The sequence below is a fragment of the Parasteatoda tepidariorum genome, chromosome 3, assembly GCF_982258835.1.
Source record: "Parasteatoda tepidariorum strain Cologne lab strain chromosome 3, Ptep-v5.0, whole genome shotgun sequence".
NCBI classification, from domain to species: domain Eukaryota; kingdom Metazoa; phylum Arthropoda; class Arachnida; order Araneae; family Theridiidae; genus Parasteatoda; species Parasteatoda tepidariorum.
In genome coordinates this window covers 95,078,647-95,096,424 of record NC_141757.1, presented here as the reverse complement: position 1 = coordinate 95,096,424, position 17,778 = coordinate 95,078,647, and the positions used below count along the sequence as shown (strand labels likewise).

Here is a 17,778-nt window from a genome sequence, read left to right as displayed (position 1 = left end):
CTTAATTTCTACCCCTGCATAAATACAGATGAGTCACACAATAAATTGAGTGGGAAACCTGCAGGCATTTCTGACTTGCTTTTTATAAAATTTAAATTAGACATTTCATCTTACATTATTTTTGTATAATATTTTTGCTAGCTAAAGGGCACAGATCATACTTTTTCTTACTATTCTTGCCATTTTTTCCCCATTTATATTTGCACATGTATTGTAAATTTAAAATTATCGGTTTTTAGATATAATTTTTTAAGATTTAGTATTTATTTTCAGAAAATACTTGTTTTCCTCCACCAGTTATTTCACATGCATCAGTGGAATGTAATAATTTGGATAGTAAACTGTATCCTAAAAAAACTGTTTGCAAGTATATTTGTGAGGATGGTTATGTTATGCCTGTTAGACTAAAGAAATTCAAGTCCAAAATATGCACATCAAAATTGCAGTGGAAGCCATTATCAGTGCCATCGTGTAAAAGTATGTGAGAAAGTGGTATCTTTGTCATTTTCTTTAAATTTCATTACTTCTTGTCACATAATTAACTGTAACCGTTATTAATATTATTTGACTGTGATTGTAGACAGATGAACATATAAGTTTTGCAAACAGTAAAACACATTGAAGAAGATTATTGTTACATTTATAAGTTCCATTATGAAATTAATAAAATTTATTAAGAATTGTTAGTTTCATCTGATAAAAGTATAAAATGCGAAGCTTTTACACTCAAAATTTTAAAGAAGTTTAAATCTGATAACAGTTCAAGTTGTTGACTTTATATTCTCCTGTTGCACAATTAATCACAATTAGCTTGATTTAAAGGGTATTTTTCAAAACTTCTTTTCAAAGGAAAATAAAGCTCCAACGTGAGTCCTTTAAACTCAAGACAAAGCTTTGATTTTAAATTTTGTATATTATCTTCAAACATTGCTTAGACTTTAAAATAATCAAATATTTTTGATATTTTAAATAGAAGAGAACTTTTTTTTTCTCGAAAAAATTGAGAATTTGTTGAGATGTTACCATCTAGATGAAAATTATTAAAATCTATGAATAATTCTTACTTTTTGCATATTTTTTTAAGCTTGAAAGTGTAGTACTTGTTGTAGATTTTCAATTTTGAAAGACAGTTTATTTTCACAAAACTGTAATTTTTGAAACATTTGGTTTGAAATTAACAATACCTAAGTTATGAACTGTCAGGAACTTATAACAGTTATAAAAATAGCATATAGCATATTATATGTTAAAAAACACTATTTCATGTTACATAAGAGTTTTTGATATTCAAGTTCCATTGGAGTTTTATTTTTGCATGGTGCATTTTTAAGTTTTCACATTAAATAATCAGTAACTTAACTAATGGTAAAAATAGTTCACAAATTAAGTAATCATTGAAATCAAATAATTTATTATTGATCATGGACTAATAGGAATGGGCAAAAAAAAGTTTAGTAATTTTTTTAACTGTCAAAATTTTTTATTTTGACTTTAAGCCTTCAAATAGCATTTCTCCCCTTGACACACGTCATTTTATTATTGTGTATTAAAAGTCTATTGATTATTATCACTATATAGTTTGTTAACTATGTTCATAAATTTTAAATAAAGTTAATGGAAATACTTGAATATTGTAAAAATAATATAAAAAGCACAGATAAATAAGCATGAGAGACAGTTGTCTGTACTGTAAGAAAATGTCTAAATTACTATCTGTTTCTAATATTAATTTATTTGTAAATTTTAGATTTCTGTAATATTTTAATATTTAGTTATCAGAACAAAGGTAATTTTTGGATAAATTTATTACTGTCATTATTTTAAATGTTAGTATTAAAAAATATTGAAGACATATCTTTTATTTATTGAATATAATTTATTATGTAGTGTTAGGTTATATACAGATTATGAGGATTTTTCTGTCACAGTTAGATTTTGAAACAGAATAACACATAGGCAAAATAAAAGAAAAGTTATGTTGCTTGGATTTATAACAACAACACACATAGTTTTATTAGCATTTTTTCTGTGTTATTCATTTTATTTCATACATTTTTAATAGTTATTTTTTATGCATGACCTATGTTTTTTCAGGGTTTTTAATTTTTTTTATGAACTTTTCTCATATTTGTTTATCAATTTATCTTTCTGTTGAATGAATATTCTTCTGTTACTGTGGCATGTATCAGCAACATATCTCACTTAATTATTATTTTTTTCTGTTAGAAATTATTCTGTATTAAAGTAGCTTAGATAATTCTCATTTCTGAGATTTTTGTTATTTATCTATTTGTTTCTAACAAAATTAAACTCTGGCATTTGCTTGATACAATTAAAAAATATTTTTAAATGTAATTTCGTTCCATTTTTTCCAAGCACTTTTTATTTGACAATGAACAAAATCTTTACACATATTAATATATTAGTATTGATAATGCTTCAATCTAATTTACTTACTAAATAACTGAAATATTTTATATTTAAATCATGATTTATATATAAAGCCATAAGTTTTTTCAGAATATAAATTTATTGTTCATAGTGTAGTCTACTTTTTTGTACTGTGTCTTCAAGTTTGTGTGTCTTTGTGTTATATAAACCATTGTGTAATTCATAATTTTTCTTTACTGTCTATATAAATATTAATATTTTGTGTTCTAAGTAAATTTTTGATATCTTGAATAAACAATATTTCAGATGCCATTCCACCTAAGCCAAGGAAAAACAATTGCATTTCTCAAGTTTTGTATTTGGACAATAATAAATCATCTATCCGGATTAAGCGTCCTAAATTCAAGTCTTCAATTAAGGGAAGCAAAGTGAGAGTTAAATGCAGTTTAAGTGAACTTTCAATTGTTGGTAACTATACAAATGTGTGCGAAGCTGTGGATACCCAACTACAATTAACATCAACTTGTTCTTACGATATAACTATTTTAGGTGAGAAAGAAATTGTTTCTTAAGTACACAAATGATTTTGATGCACTCAAATTCTTTTCATTCCTGAAATTTATAACTTAAAATTTTATAAAACCTAAATAAAAAAAACAACTATATTAATAACATATCAGAATAGCATATTTTTTCTTTGAATATTTCTTTATTTATTTCTCATAATTTAAATTTTTTTTATTTAAGATTAATACAGATGTACTTTTTAGTAATAGTTAATTGTTTGTAGACATGCAATTATTTGCTTTATGATCAACATAATGCCTTTTTTTCTTGATTTCTGCTTTTCAATAACTAAGAATTTTTTTTCCAGAAAAAAGATGTCCAGTTTTGCCAGAAATATCAAATGGGCAATGTAATTGCACCTTTATTAAACATCAAGACAGTAGTTATTTTCCTGGTACTATATGCTATTATACTTGTTTTGATGGTTATGTGATTTCTACCAGCTCCATACCTTATTCTTTTAAATACTGTGGAAGTCGAGGTTTGTGGAATAGTACAGTTATTCCGACCTGTGTGTGTAAGTGTTTTTTCATAGTGTTGATTTTCTTTTTGGTCTAAGGAATAAGCAAATTTTGAAATTCTTAAAACTTTTAAAAGTTTTTCTTGCTCAGAAATATTGAATCTTTATAAAGGATATTATTTTATTTTGTTCTGTAATAACCTAGACATTAAGCCTAAAACCTAGTAATATTAAACTTAAACCTAGTAATATTTAAACCTAGTAATATTTTTTAACCTAGTAATATTTTTTAACTTTCTAGTACAATCTGTCCCAGTCTCAGAGTCTTGCCTTGACAAATCTGTTACAGTTGATAACTTGATAAATTTCACAATACCCATTCCTGATTTCAAGTCTTCTACTGGAGCTAATCTTGAAGTAAAATGTGAACCTTCAAGCATAGAGAATTATTCATCTCACACAGTCAATTGTAGTGCCTTCGATCCAGAATTAAGAACCTTAGGAATTTGTAGCTACTTATTAGATGTGCGGCAAACAGTGGATGTTGCCGAATTTCAGCAAGCTGGTAAAGTTTTATTCCTTTAGTAATTTGATGTGAAGCAATATACTTTTTATTTATTGATTTTAAAATATTTTGATGAATTTAAAATAATGTTTGTAAATTTTGTAATGAATATGTAAAACTTATAAGTTGCATTACGTTAAACCAATAAATGCCTAATATATTATAATTTTTATAATTTCTGCATAGTTTTATTACTATGTAATGTAATATAATATTGCAATTATTTATGTATCTTGTACATAGCAATCTTATATCTTTCAGTTCTGCTTTCTACATATTTGTGCATTGTGCATTTACATTTTGTGTTCTGTGTTCACAGCCCTTGATATTTTAGTAACAATGTCAAAATTAAAACCAAAAGGAATTGCAACTTGATATTTAAGCTAGAAAGAGCAATTTTATTTTAATAATGTTGTTAAAATTTACAAAATTTGATAGATCAAACTTAAGGACAGTCCTCTTATTATATACAAGGTTCAGGCATAAAGTCTTACCTGCAGAAAACATTTTGAAAATTCAGTTATTTTACAAAAAAGAAACTCAATTAATGATATTACGTTATGAAATTTTTATAGTGATAAATAAATTCAGGGATCATATGCTTATTTCTTATCAATATTACTTAAATTTTTATGGTGATATACTCAAGGGTTATTCATTTATTTATCATGTAGTAACAAATTTTTCTAGAGTAGAATTTTGTAGCTCATGACTTTTGATTCTTATACTTGTCAGTTGTTTCAAGACTATTGGGTCATTAAAAGAAACAGATGGTTTAAAATTGTTTGATTAAGGAAGTCTTGAAATTTATTACAAATTATTGGAATATATATATATATATATATATATATATATATATATATATATATATATATATATATATATATATATATATATATATATATATATATATGTGTGTGTGGGAGTTAGTGCAGCATAGGAGTAAATAACGACGATAATTTAACAACATAACAATTTAATAGAAATAAAAAGGATAGAAGGATATAGCAGTTAATATTATTGACATGACTCGTGAGAGCTGCCTTCTCGCAGTGGTCTCCAGAATGCATGTGACTAAGAATTAGATTGTTCTATGGTATAAAGTAAGAGTTAATTATAAATTTGGGAGTTTCTCTTCGGGACTGGATGGCGCCTCTCAATGTCAAGAGGATGATGCAACTTCTTTTAATATTACAAGATGGTGAATGACGTAATGTTCAAAGCTAATACACTATAACTGTAGCAACAGCTCCAAACTCCACATATATATATTTGATAATGTTTTTTTTATGCAAAAGTGCTATAAAAATTTTCTTATGTATTGATCGCAAACTATTTTGAATTCTTTAGTGCTTTTTTAATAAAATTATACTGGAAACTATAAAATTTTTCTTTTGAGAACAAAATAGTTCTGATATTAAAAAACAATATATTTTATTATTCTATATAGCCATAAAATTCATTTTTATCTGAGTAGAGAAAATTATAATATTTTTAAAAATTTGTCATTTGCCCTTTTTAAAGTTAATCTGCTTTACGTTTACTGTTCTAAAAAATGTTCTATTTTTTTCTTCAAAAATATTGTTCTGATTTCTTTTGTTATCCCATTATGAGGCCTGTGTAATGTGGTGTTATTAACTTAATTTTGATTGAGATTCTAACAATTTATGTCAAAGCAGGGATTGCAGAACATTTATAGTAGATAACTTAATAGCTTAAAAATAACTTTAGTTATGTTTTAACAAGTTAAAAAAAATTTTTTTTTTCATGTGTAAGAATGTTTTTTGAGGTCTTTTATTATCTTGTGACTTTTTGGTATATTGGATTAGCTTGTAAAAATCTAAAATAAATAATGCACTGTTCTTCAAAATATATATTTAATTTTTATATACCTTCTTTATTGTAAAATTGATTTTTTACTTTTAGAAAGTGCTTGTTTGCCATTGAGTTCTACTCAAAATGGAAAAATACATTGCAATAACACCAATTCAAAACTTATTGTTCCTGATACTTTATGTGAAGTAATATGTGATGAAGGTTTCATAATACCGAAAGTGGAACAAAATACATCATTTGCAATTTGTGATTCTGAAGGAAGTTGGAATATTTCATTTTTTCCAGATTGTGTTCAAGGTGAATTATATTTCTTTCTTGATCTATTACTTGACTATTATTTTGGCAGGCACAAAACATTATTTAACATCTGGAAATTTTACTAAATTCTTTGAAAATGTGTGCTTTGCGGTATAGTGAAAATGTTGAGTGCAATTCTTTTCTGCTTTCTGTTTTGTATTGCTACACTGATTCTTTTTGGATTGCAGAAAGGCTTATGTCTTTTAATCTTTAAGTTAAAATAGAAAATGAAAATTTTAAATTTTTGCATAAACATTCCAAAATTAAAATGAAATGTTTTCAAAAAGGTGATCTTTTTTACATTTTAAAATATTTTTTTAGTGAATTTGAATGTATTAAAAATTTTATGGGTTGCAATATATTTACTAGGGATAATTTGTAAATTGTTCAAAATGTGTAATTTATTTTAACTTTTTTATTTATATAAATGGTGCAAAACATTTCTGTTAAGACTCAAATTTCCAATGTTGAAATCAAATTTCAAGAGGAGCATTCACGAGGTTTGACGAGTAAGGCAAGCAAAATAATCTTACAAAAAAAAAAAAAAAAAAAATTTAATTTTGTGGAAATGAACACATTTTTGTTTCATTGTTTAGTGTATTTTTGAACTTTTTGTTTTGTTTTTAGTGGCAGAAAACTAAGGAGGCCTGTATTCTGTAAAAAAAAATATATTTCTATATTTTCCAAAACAGTTATAAATTTAATTTATTCTTAATAAAAATAACATATTTAATTTTAGTTATGATCATACTTGATTAATTCATCAACAATAGCTCTACATATGTAGACCAATTATACTTTTGCTTTAAATTAAATTAAATACATTTGTTAGATTTAATTAATAAGTTAGTTTCAAATAAGTGCTTAACTAAAGATGATAAAACCAGCACTGAGTTTATTTTTGGGAGGCAATTATTTTTTATATTGCCTTATTAAATTAATTATAATAAAATGCCATATATTAGAAATAATTTTTAATATAATTCAGGCAATTATTTTTAATATAATACCTGTTAACATTGGGGTTTTCAAATTTCGTATACAGATAATTTCTTTTTATGCAGGTAATTCTCTGAAATTGATATCTGGTTGTGATTCCAAGACAATTGAAATTGATGACTCTCCTCTAGTTAAAGTAACTCTACCTGAATTTGAAGGCTACAATAATATTTCTGCCAATGTTGAATGTTTTCCAGAAAAATTGAATGAATATAAAAAATATGAAATTACATGTTCGGCTGAAGATATCATCCTTGGTACAACAGCTATGTGTGCATTTTTTATTACTTTAGAAAAACCTTTAATTCTTGACCAATTGAGTAATGCCAATGATTCGTCAGAAACTACAAATAATGCATCAAAAAGTGAAAAATGTAAGATTTTTTTTATTTCGAGCTGCAACTTGTTTAAATTTCTTCTATAATTATATTTTTCATTAAAAAGTTTTTTTTTGTTCTAATCATTACATGTTCTTGCTGTGTTAATTTAAAATATTTTATAAAATTTAAAAATAATTAAAAATTTTATAAAATTTAAAAAAAAATTCTTAGCCATATGTCACCAACTTTGACTTGAACTTTAGTAATAATTTACTACTTAACATGTTGAAAAATCCAAAACAATATTTTTTAAGATTTAAAGCTTGTAATTTTAAAATAATATAATTTTAATAATTGTATTAGAAGACCATTCCCTTTATCCATTGTTTTAGAATCCTTGTCAAAAATAAAGCTGAAAAGATACATACACTAGGAATGTCCAAGTAATGTTTGAGTGAGAAAAAACAAGAACATCTTTAAAATGTAACAAATCACTAGTAAGGAAGGTGAGACTTATAACATCAGAGTTTGTTTGATTATCGGCTTTTTTTTATCTAACAGCAGGCACTGAACTTTTTGTTCTTCATCTGGGAAGAGCCTGGAAGTGTTAATCATTTAACATTATCCACTCGGCACCCATGAACCTAAATCAAGGAGGCGAGCAACATTACCAACTCTGCACTGCCACAGACCGTTCTTAAGGTGGGCCACATTCACACAGAGAACAACAACATCCATGCCCTGAGCGAGATTTGAACTTGTCAGGCACTCTGTTTGATTGTGGTGGAAACAGAGATGACTTAAATGACACTTACTGGAAACACCAATCAAGCAACTTTACTTCTTTTTTGCCAAGGATTCTAAAAATATTTATTAAGAACAAAAAATACATAATATCTTGCTTACCTTAAAGTTTCTCATTTTTTACTATTTTGAAATATTTAATGTGCTATGAGAGTGTTATATCCACAAAACCCCATCTTTTACATTCATCAACACTGTTCCAGATTGCAAGATAAAAGTTGGGTTTAAAAATTACATGTTTAATTCATTTATTGTTATATTCATTTTTATTTTATGTTAGTGACTTTAAGTCAATAAAATTTTTCCCCTTACCCAGATAATTTTTTCTTCAGCTCATTAGGCATTGAAACTCATGAGCCAAGTGTTGACCAAGTGATGGGTTGTTCTCCTTCATCAAAGATTTTATGACTGACTCTTAGATGCATTTCTGTTGCTTGGAGCTAAAAACTTTAAAACCTCTCACCGAGAATCCGATAACAGCAGAACTTTAATTTTTGATCAATTTACTTGTCAATTATGTGGTTAGAGCAGACGAAAGTTTTCCATTAAATTGCTTCAGAATTTCTCTTTTTTTGGCAGTTAAAAAAAAAAAAAGTCAGTGCCAATTAGAACAACTTTCAGATCTCAAAACATTTTATTAGGAATGACAACATCAAGAATGACTAAAGAAGGTACAGACTAGAAATGAGATAGGCTTATTATCTGATATAGCTTATTTGAACTTGGACTGGCTCATGATAAATAGTTAATTTCACACTAAGCAAATTTAAAAAATTATGTAATTCATGTAATTCTGCATGTAATATTGCCTTTAATTGAATTTTCTGTTATATAATTTTGAAGCTCTTTTAGTTATATTTTTATTTTTAATTGAAATATTTTTTTTTGTAAAATAAAATTGATTTTTATTATTTTAAAACAGGATGAACTTACTATTCTTGTTTTATCTGTTAGTTATAGAGTGCAGGCCTCTCTCTTCTCCATCAAATGGAATTCTTGAATGCATTGAAGAAACTCCCCTTCGTAGTTGCTCTTTCAAATGCATAGATGGATATGATTTTCAGTCGAGTTTTAAAAATGTCATCAAAACGAACGGACTTGAATGTGATGGAAATGATGGATTGTGGAATTACCAACGGTTATATAATACTAGTCAACTACCCGATTGTTTAGGTAAAATAAATAACATTATAAATCAATAAGGAAAGTGCATTGGGTGTAACATGAAATTTTGATAACTAACAAATATTTTTTTTCTCTGATGAGGTTCTGTTTTCAAATATTTTATTAATTTTGAGGAGCTTGAATCATTTTTAAGTTTTTTGCTTCTTTAAAATAACTTTTATGCTGCCATAAAACAAAAAGAAAAGATCGTAGTTATCCGGATTCCCAAGCAGAGCAATGACATGAAGTAATGAAATTTATTTCGAATATTTATTTTGAGACACTTGAATAATTTTTAAGTTATTAGTCTCATAAATTTTTTAATACTGCATATACCAGAAAGAAATAGATTGTAATCATCTTGATTTCCTAGTATAATAATGGAAAAGGGTATTGGCGCTGTTTTCGAATATGTTATTTATTTTGAGCCACTTGAATGATTTTTAAGTTTGTCACATAAAATCTTTTTATGCTGCACATAACAAAAAGAAGAAGATTGCAGTCCTTCTGATTTTCCTAACAGAGTAATGAGAAAGCATATTGGTGCTGATTTCAATTATGTTTGAAATATATATTTTAAACCCTTTGAATGTTAAAGTTATTTGTCTTCTAAAAATGTTTTATGCTGCACTTAACAGAAAGAAGAGTATTGTAATCATCCTATTACCCTTGTGAAAAAATAAGCACATAATCTTTTGCTGAAGGGGTCTGAGTTTCTAAGCCAGTGGTCATTATAATTTTTCGTTGGAATTTTTTACTTATTATTTCAAAATCATTCATCTATTTTTGTGGTATTTTTTGTTAGGTTTGTTTTCTTAATTTCTTAAACATGATTTTAAATTTATGTTCTTCTTATTAATTTTTTTCGTTATATTTTGTTTTTTCTTAAAAAACAGTTAATATTTTTAATAATATTGATGAAAATTATGCATTGCAGGATATATACAGAGCAATTCGTGACATTTATATTCCTTGCTAGAGCATTTATAACATTTATCTGTTTGAAATGGAAATAATATCTTGATTAGCATTTTAAAAATTATTTGGATGATCTGCATCATATTAAATTTTTTTTAAAGGCATACCTCATTATAATCTGAATATTTTTGATGAAAATCGTTTAAACTGAAACAAAATAATTAAAAAAATTTTTTTCCTTCTCTTTTTGAATGAGAGATTGATTTCTTCATAGTTTAAACATATAAATTTCAGTTGCAAAAAAGTACATATCTAAGGGTTGTATTAGATTTATAAGTTCTTTCTGTAATTTTTTTAAAAAACTTTTATGATGTACCAATTTGACTAGTTGGATTTATCTTAGTCAAAATATTTAATAATTAAACAAAAATTGTGGCCATGCATACAGTTTATAATATTTTTAAATCATTAATTTTAGAATAAAGTATTTTTCTAAAATATGTATGTTTTTTAATAAACTAGTGGTGTATACTTTAGTTCCACTGTTAATATATTTTTTAAAAATGACTCTCTTAAAAGTAGACTGTTAAGGGTGACAAATTAATATTTAAGGGAGGAAAGACAAAACTGCTATCAAACTTTTACAAATCACTTGTTAGGAAGACAGGACTTAAGAACATCAAAACAATTTGATTGCTGTAAGAAGTAGAGAGGAGTTATGCAGATGTTTGAAAGGTGATTAACCTTCTTCAGACAATCATATGAAAATTAAACTATTTGATTTGATCAAATATCAAATTGCATCTCTTAGATCTAATCAAAATCATATTAAAATCTTAATTGTTAAGTAATTAACTTTAATTAAGTTTAATTAGATTAAGTAATTGTGTGTATTATCTAAAAATGTAATAATTAATTGAATGAAGTACTTTTACCAACTTTTAAGTAGTATAATCGTATTAATCTTAATAAGCTATTTGGCATTTGAATTAAGCATTTAATTATTGTATGTATTTAAAGATAAGGACAAAGAAAGAACGAATATTTCCTTTCTTTGTTTACATTTTGTTACATAATTGAATAAATGGTAAGATTATTCTAAAAAAATTTCTTACTTTCAATGTAATTTTGCAGCTCTTTTGCCTAACACTACTGTGAAGGTATCTCTGTATTTTGATGCGTTTGTGGAACATTGTACCACATCAGATGAAGCTGATTACCTGAAACTAATGAAAGATGTCTTATTACCTTTGAATGATGATGTCTGTGATGAAATTGATTGCTATAATCTCAAAATAAGCTGTGAGTCTGATGGGAATAAAATTATACTTGCAGTTAATTGGACACTTCAGGTACTTATAACATAATTAAAATACTCTATTTCCAGAAAAATAACTATAAAAATTTCTTATTGGTATAACAATTGTAAACTGTATTAGCCTTACTTGATGAAAAGAAAGAATTTTTTTTTTTACGATTTTAGAAACTCAGTTTAAAATGCATTTTCAATTTGATTTCTAATTACCAAGATAAGTATAATAAGGAGTAGTGTGATGGTACACTGGCCGAAAAAAAAATTAGGAATTTTTTATCATATCTATAACATTATCCTGAAGTTTGCCTGATTGTTTTTCTGAAATCTTACAAGGTCTCATGTTTACAGTGTTTCATTTATTTTATTTCATTTTATTCACCATTCTTTTTTTTCATCAACTTATTGATTTATAAATCTGAAAAGCTTAAAACTATTTTCCACAAGTCTTTTACTTTTTTAATACTACCTTCTTCATACTTAAATTTCAAATTATTTCCATAGTTTTCTTTTTTTTTTTTGGCATAATTTTGATAGAAATAGATACGGTGAAACCTCTAGGAGCAACCACCTCTATTTACGACCACTTTCGGGAGCCACAGAATTTTTTCCCTAGATTTTGTATTGAGGAAAACCTTTAGAAGGGACCATTAAAATCTCTCCCTGGGTCCGACAAACATCTGCACCAAAGATGAAAAAATATCAAAACAAAAAATTTAACGGAACAAATAAAAATGTATGGATTAAAATGTATTCAAAATATTTGCTTGAGACTCTTATTTAATGAGCTGTTTTTAATGATATAACGTCATGTTGCAACCAGAGTGCACTAAAGATGATGCTATCTGTGATTTACTTTTAGAGTTGTAAGTTAAATTAGAAAACAAACGTAATTTTAGAAAAAACAAGCATCTCAAACAAACAAACCTCTTCTCATCTTTTAAGGCCAACCAATTTTTATGATATAGAATTAAATGCAAACGAATAATAGCTTTATCCAATAGCTATAATAAATTAGCTTTGTCATTCATAATTGGTAAATTTGTTTTTACACAATTATATCAGTTGGGATCATTTTTATGAACGCTAAATTTTAATCATCGATCCGTCTTTTCATGATGCCAACAGAAGTGACATTTCTGCACCAAAAAAATGACACTGACTAAAATTTAAATCGTTTGCAAAAAATCATGTACGTTCGATAACAATTTTAAAGTCAATGGAGGTAACCTCGAAGAATGATCAACATCCATTAGTGAACATTTTACTGTGGAATGGAAAGAGGTCACTTTCGAGAGGTTTCACTGTATTATTATATAAGATGATTATGAGAAACATATAGTTTGTGAAATGTTTGGCTTAAAAGGTAACTTAATTAATGCCATAGATTTTGTAGGAAGCAGAATAACACCAAGCCATCAAAATCCTTACTCTTTTTGATTCTCATTCAGAATTACTTGCTTAGTTTGTAAAATTTATATGTAGAGGAGGTCATTCTGAAACACTAATTATTAATTATGCTTTATCTTTTACCACGTAAATAAGTTTGTTCTATTCTATTCTCTCAGATTCTCCTTCAGAATTGCTTGCTTGTTTTGTAAAATTTTGATCTTCAAGAGGTTATTCTCAAATCTGAAATATTGATAATGTCTTATGTTTTACTTCCTAAATAATTTTGTCCACTCTGTATATCTAATAATTTGTACAAACTAATTACTTGTTTCAATATTATTTAGGTTAATTTTTTTGCATAGTTAACTGTTTGTAGACATATTATACAAAATTGTGACGTAATTACACAATAGTAAAGCTCTAATTTTAGGAGTATGACAAATTACCAGAATTTTGTTGTTTTTAAATAATTGTGGACCATAGTCATGCTGCTGTTAACTAGATAGAAAAAATGTGTGTTCTTAATATAAAAGAAATATTGAAAATAATGTGTAAAATTTTTAATACTCTTCCCATTGACCCTGATACAGAACATCGTTACCTAAGCTTCTGCATTTTATCAAGCTTTGATCCTTTTTGTTTCCTCATTTTGATGGAATAACATCTGTATTGCGATTCAGCAGCGACTAATTGCTTTTAACAGCATTTCTTATTTTTTATTGGCAATGCTGTCCACATTCTGTACTACATTCATGTGTGTTTACTTTATTAAATCAACTTTTCTTTCTTTAATACTGTTTCGATTTAAATCAATTGAGAAAGTTGTCTATGAGTCCTGTAAATATTACATTTAATTTTATTTATTCCCAAACTGAGTAGTAAGCCAAATGTCATGGAAATTATTTTTATAACTAGTCCTTGAGTTTCAATTCTAAAAATGTGTAAGTAATATGATATTCAGTATCTAATAAGAAAACAAGATTTGATTAGTGAAGAAATAAAAATGCATATTTTATTTTATTGTAAGCAAAACATCATTTTAAATATTGAAATTTTGAAAAAAATATAAAATTGCTTGAATGCAGACATTTGAAGTATTTTTAATTATAATTTTTTAGCAGCATGAAGCATTTTTATTTCTGCCCAGAATTGCATAATATCAATTCTCTTCTTTTTCTTTGAAATTTATTTATCAGTTTTCAATCTCACAAATAAAAATATACAAACAATTGTAACTAAGGAATAATTAAAGATGTCTTAAATGAGGAAAATTAAAAATTTAAAAATCTTTGGTGGAATCTCTTGGAAAAATAAAGTCAAACTTTAGCAAAATATTGGAGTTGTTCTTTACACTCTCTGTGTTATAATTTAAATGGAGATATAATAGAACAAAAATACTGAAAAAATTTCTCACAAGTGTCTTTTGTAAGGGAGTTATGATTGTAGTTTATGTAGTTATGGCAGTAAAGTTATGATTGTAGTTTGAGAGCTGAGTTTTAAGAAACTGATTTATATGTTTTAGACTGCATATGATCCTTCTAAATATGATGATTCCATTGAGGTACCTGATTTTGAGAATAACTTTGAAACTGTTCTTGATACTGCTCGAAAAACTATAAAGCATGAAGACTGGTTTAAAGAAAAATTATTAGACAATGGTATCCAACTCAATCAGAATTCATATCGTAAAGATAATATTGACCTTGCATGCGAAGAAGATGGTTATGGTGTAGATCATTTAAACAACAAATGTCGTAAGTGTTTTATTTACTATTATAAATCTTTTATTAGGCTTTTTTATTACATTTTCAACTTGAAACGTTTGTTTAGTTACTAGGGCAATTTATTTCTTAATGTCTTTTGTTATTTTTCTAGTGGCAAGGTTTAATGTATCTTACTTAGGAAACAAGTTTATTCTGATGAAATTGCAATATTAGTTATTAAGTTACTATACAGGTAGAGCCGCTGAGATGAGAAAACTATAATCAATGTTTTCTGTTGCATTCTAAACTATTCCAACTGAAATACTTGCTAGACTGCTCTTAATTTGTTCTTAGTCTATATTACTTTGTTGTTGTAAATGGTGGTTATATTGAAAAATTATTTTATATATATTCTTTTATATTATTTTGTGGTAAGAAAATTTCATAGCATGAATCTGTATTTTTTTCTAGTTAAAAAGTGCAAATTCAGAAAAATAAAAAAGTTGATTTAATTAACTTTATTGTTTTGTATGTATTTCATTATATGTTATCTTTTTATATGTTTCGTTTCAATGTAGTTAATCAATTAAAAATTCAGATTGCTGTAAAATATATTAGAAAAACAAAAGATTAGTTTTTTTTGTGCTGTATTTATTATAAATAAAATTAAAGAATATTTTCTGCACAAATTTTACCACTAAATTTTGATCCTCACTGATAGCTTATATTAATAGTTTATATATTTTGCAAATAAAGTTTATGTTCAAAATTTTTTTTGTTGACTTTATTTATATTTCAGTGAGAGTTATTTTTAAGGATTAATTATAAATTCTGTTTGAATGATTTGATAAAAAATATTTTGATAGAATGATAAAAGTATTAATGATCAGAAAATAACAATATTTGAGGGTTTAGTTACCTGCTCACTTTGCTAATCAACTCTCATGATTATTACACAATCATTTTTTTGTTTCTTGATGATAAGCATGATGTATCAAATTAAAAAAAAGTATTCAATTGAAAAGTACAGAATATTTTTATCACATATTTAGTTTTTGGTTCTAGTAGGATGGAATTTAAACATAATACTTTTACTTAGCTATCATTGCAACTTCACCTATAATTTGTCTTTTGAGGTTAAATATTCTCGTTAAATATTTTTTTGCAAAAGATATAATTTGGTAATACTGTATCAGAAGTTTATTCCTGATGTTGCATTTTGCATTCATTTTTTTTAATGGCATGTTTTGACTGGACATAGTTTTACATGATACTTACTATAAGAGTAAATATAGTTGAATTATGGTTTTATAATTATAATTGCAAAACAATTAACAAATTAGATTTTAGTAATATAGTGATATTATATTACTTTATAAGGTGATAATATAGATCATAATAAAGGATCACTACCTTTAGATTTAGGTCTTCTACTTGGAAGACTAATCAAAATAAAGAAGGTAATAACTGAGAATATTGCTAAGAAAAAGTTGTAGTGTTGGTATTGTATCCGCTCTAATATTTTCGATTAGAAAACATCTATGGATTAATCGGCAAATCGAGTATCTCTTTTTCCCCTCCCACCCTTTTCATAAACCAATGAGAGTTAGACACACTCTCATACACAAGGATAGCGTATGCTATTCTCTCTGTCCCTTCAATATACATTATACTCTCAATATCTCATTGTTAAAAGGGAGCTAAAAAAATTTCAAGATCGCGAGTTTTTAAGATTCAGAGTGCTCTCAGACTCGAGGATTGCGGATGTAATTCTCTACATCTCTTCAATATATATTTTTTGTTATTGTTTCAATAAATATTGTTAAATTTGGTTAACTGAACTATCTTTATTCATCATCTTATAAATCACCTTCTTGTGTAAATCAACAAAATTTCACCACGTAAATCACCAAACCATCCTCCACAAAGTGATAGATAAGTATTACAAATAAATGCCAGATAATGATTAAAGAAGAAAAAAATATTTTATTAGTGAAAAAACCCTTTACAACTTTTATTAACTTTTCGCTGATGACAATGAAATTGTTTTTGATATTTTTCAAATTAAAAAACTATATCATGGTAATTTATGGCCTGTGAAAAAACATCAACAACAATGAGAAATTCTTTTAGACCATTATGTTCTTGTGTTATATAAAGAATTGTTTTTTGTCACTGCCCATTTTTTTTATACATATTTAATTTTAAAAAATTGCATGCTGAAATAACATTCATTGTTCATTTAATTTTTGCCTGTTAAATTAAAATATCTTGGTTTTAGTTGCTTGTCCTAGTGGTACTAAGGAGGAAAATGATGTGTGCATAGAATGTCCTCCAAACTTCTATCAGTTGCAGACCCAACAGACTCTTTGTCTTAGTTGTCCAAATGATACAGCCATTTTCTCTGAAAATGTGCCTAACACATGCCTTAGTAAGTATAAATTTTAGTGAAAACAATTAAACTTGAATATTCTTAAATTTAAAAAAAAAATGGCAAATGATAAAATAAAGTAATAAATACAACTGAAATAAAACAACTAAATAAAATATAATAAAAACAACTTAAATTGCTTTAGTTATTGATCAACAATTAATCAACAATTAATTAAATATTTTATTTATAGCTTAATGAGTTCACATCAACTATTTATTTCTATTGATATTGAATTTATTTGAAGTTAATTATAATGGTTTACAATTTTTTATTTATTTCATTCATTATCAGAATCTGATTTATTGTGTGTTTTAAGTATGATTTATTCTTTTTGGGATACTATAATATTTCCTAAAGCAGTTTGTAGTTTTGATTAGGGAGAAAGATTGTGTCAGATTAATCATTTTTTAAAATGAAAATAATTAAATATGAAAATTCCTTTTAGCTATTATTATTCAATATTTAGTTAATAATTCTCATTTTTACGATTTATCTTGAATTATTTTATAAATTACCTTTCTGATTCATTTTAACTGTTCACCTTTATTGATGTGCATTTTGTTTCTTTTAGGCTTCTAACATATGTTTTTGTTTCTGTACAAAAAAAGAAGAAAAA

General features: G+C 26.0%; 1 protein-coding gene across 1 annotated transcript in view; it reads left to right on the top strand.

Moving 5' to 3' along the window:
- The window catches only part of LOC107451400 (uncharacterized), an 84,388-nt gene extending 66,610 nt beyond the window's left edge, over positions 1-17,778 (top strand). The window contains exons 11-21 of the mRNA XM_016067475.4: positions 274-477; positions 2,698-2,940; positions 3,266-3,475; positions 3,720-3,983; positions 5,910-6,116; positions 7,181-7,489; positions 9,194-9,412; positions 11,456-11,673; positions 14,548-14,779; positions 17,010-17,159; positions 17,734-17,778. Coding sequence (XP_015922961.1) covers positions 274-477; positions 2,698-2,940; positions 3,266-3,475; positions 3,720-3,983; positions 5,910-6,116; positions 7,181-7,489; positions 9,194-9,412; positions 11,456-11,673; positions 14,548-14,779; positions 17,010-17,159; positions 17,734-17,741 — 2,264 coding nt within the window. The 3' untranslated portion in view covers positions 17,742-17,778. The remainder of the gene's footprint in view (positions 1-273; positions 478-2,697; positions 2,941-3,265; positions 3,476-3,719; positions 3,984-5,909; positions 6,117-7,180; positions 7,490-9,193; positions 9,413-11,455; positions 11,674-14,547; positions 14,780-17,009; positions 17,160-17,733) is intronic.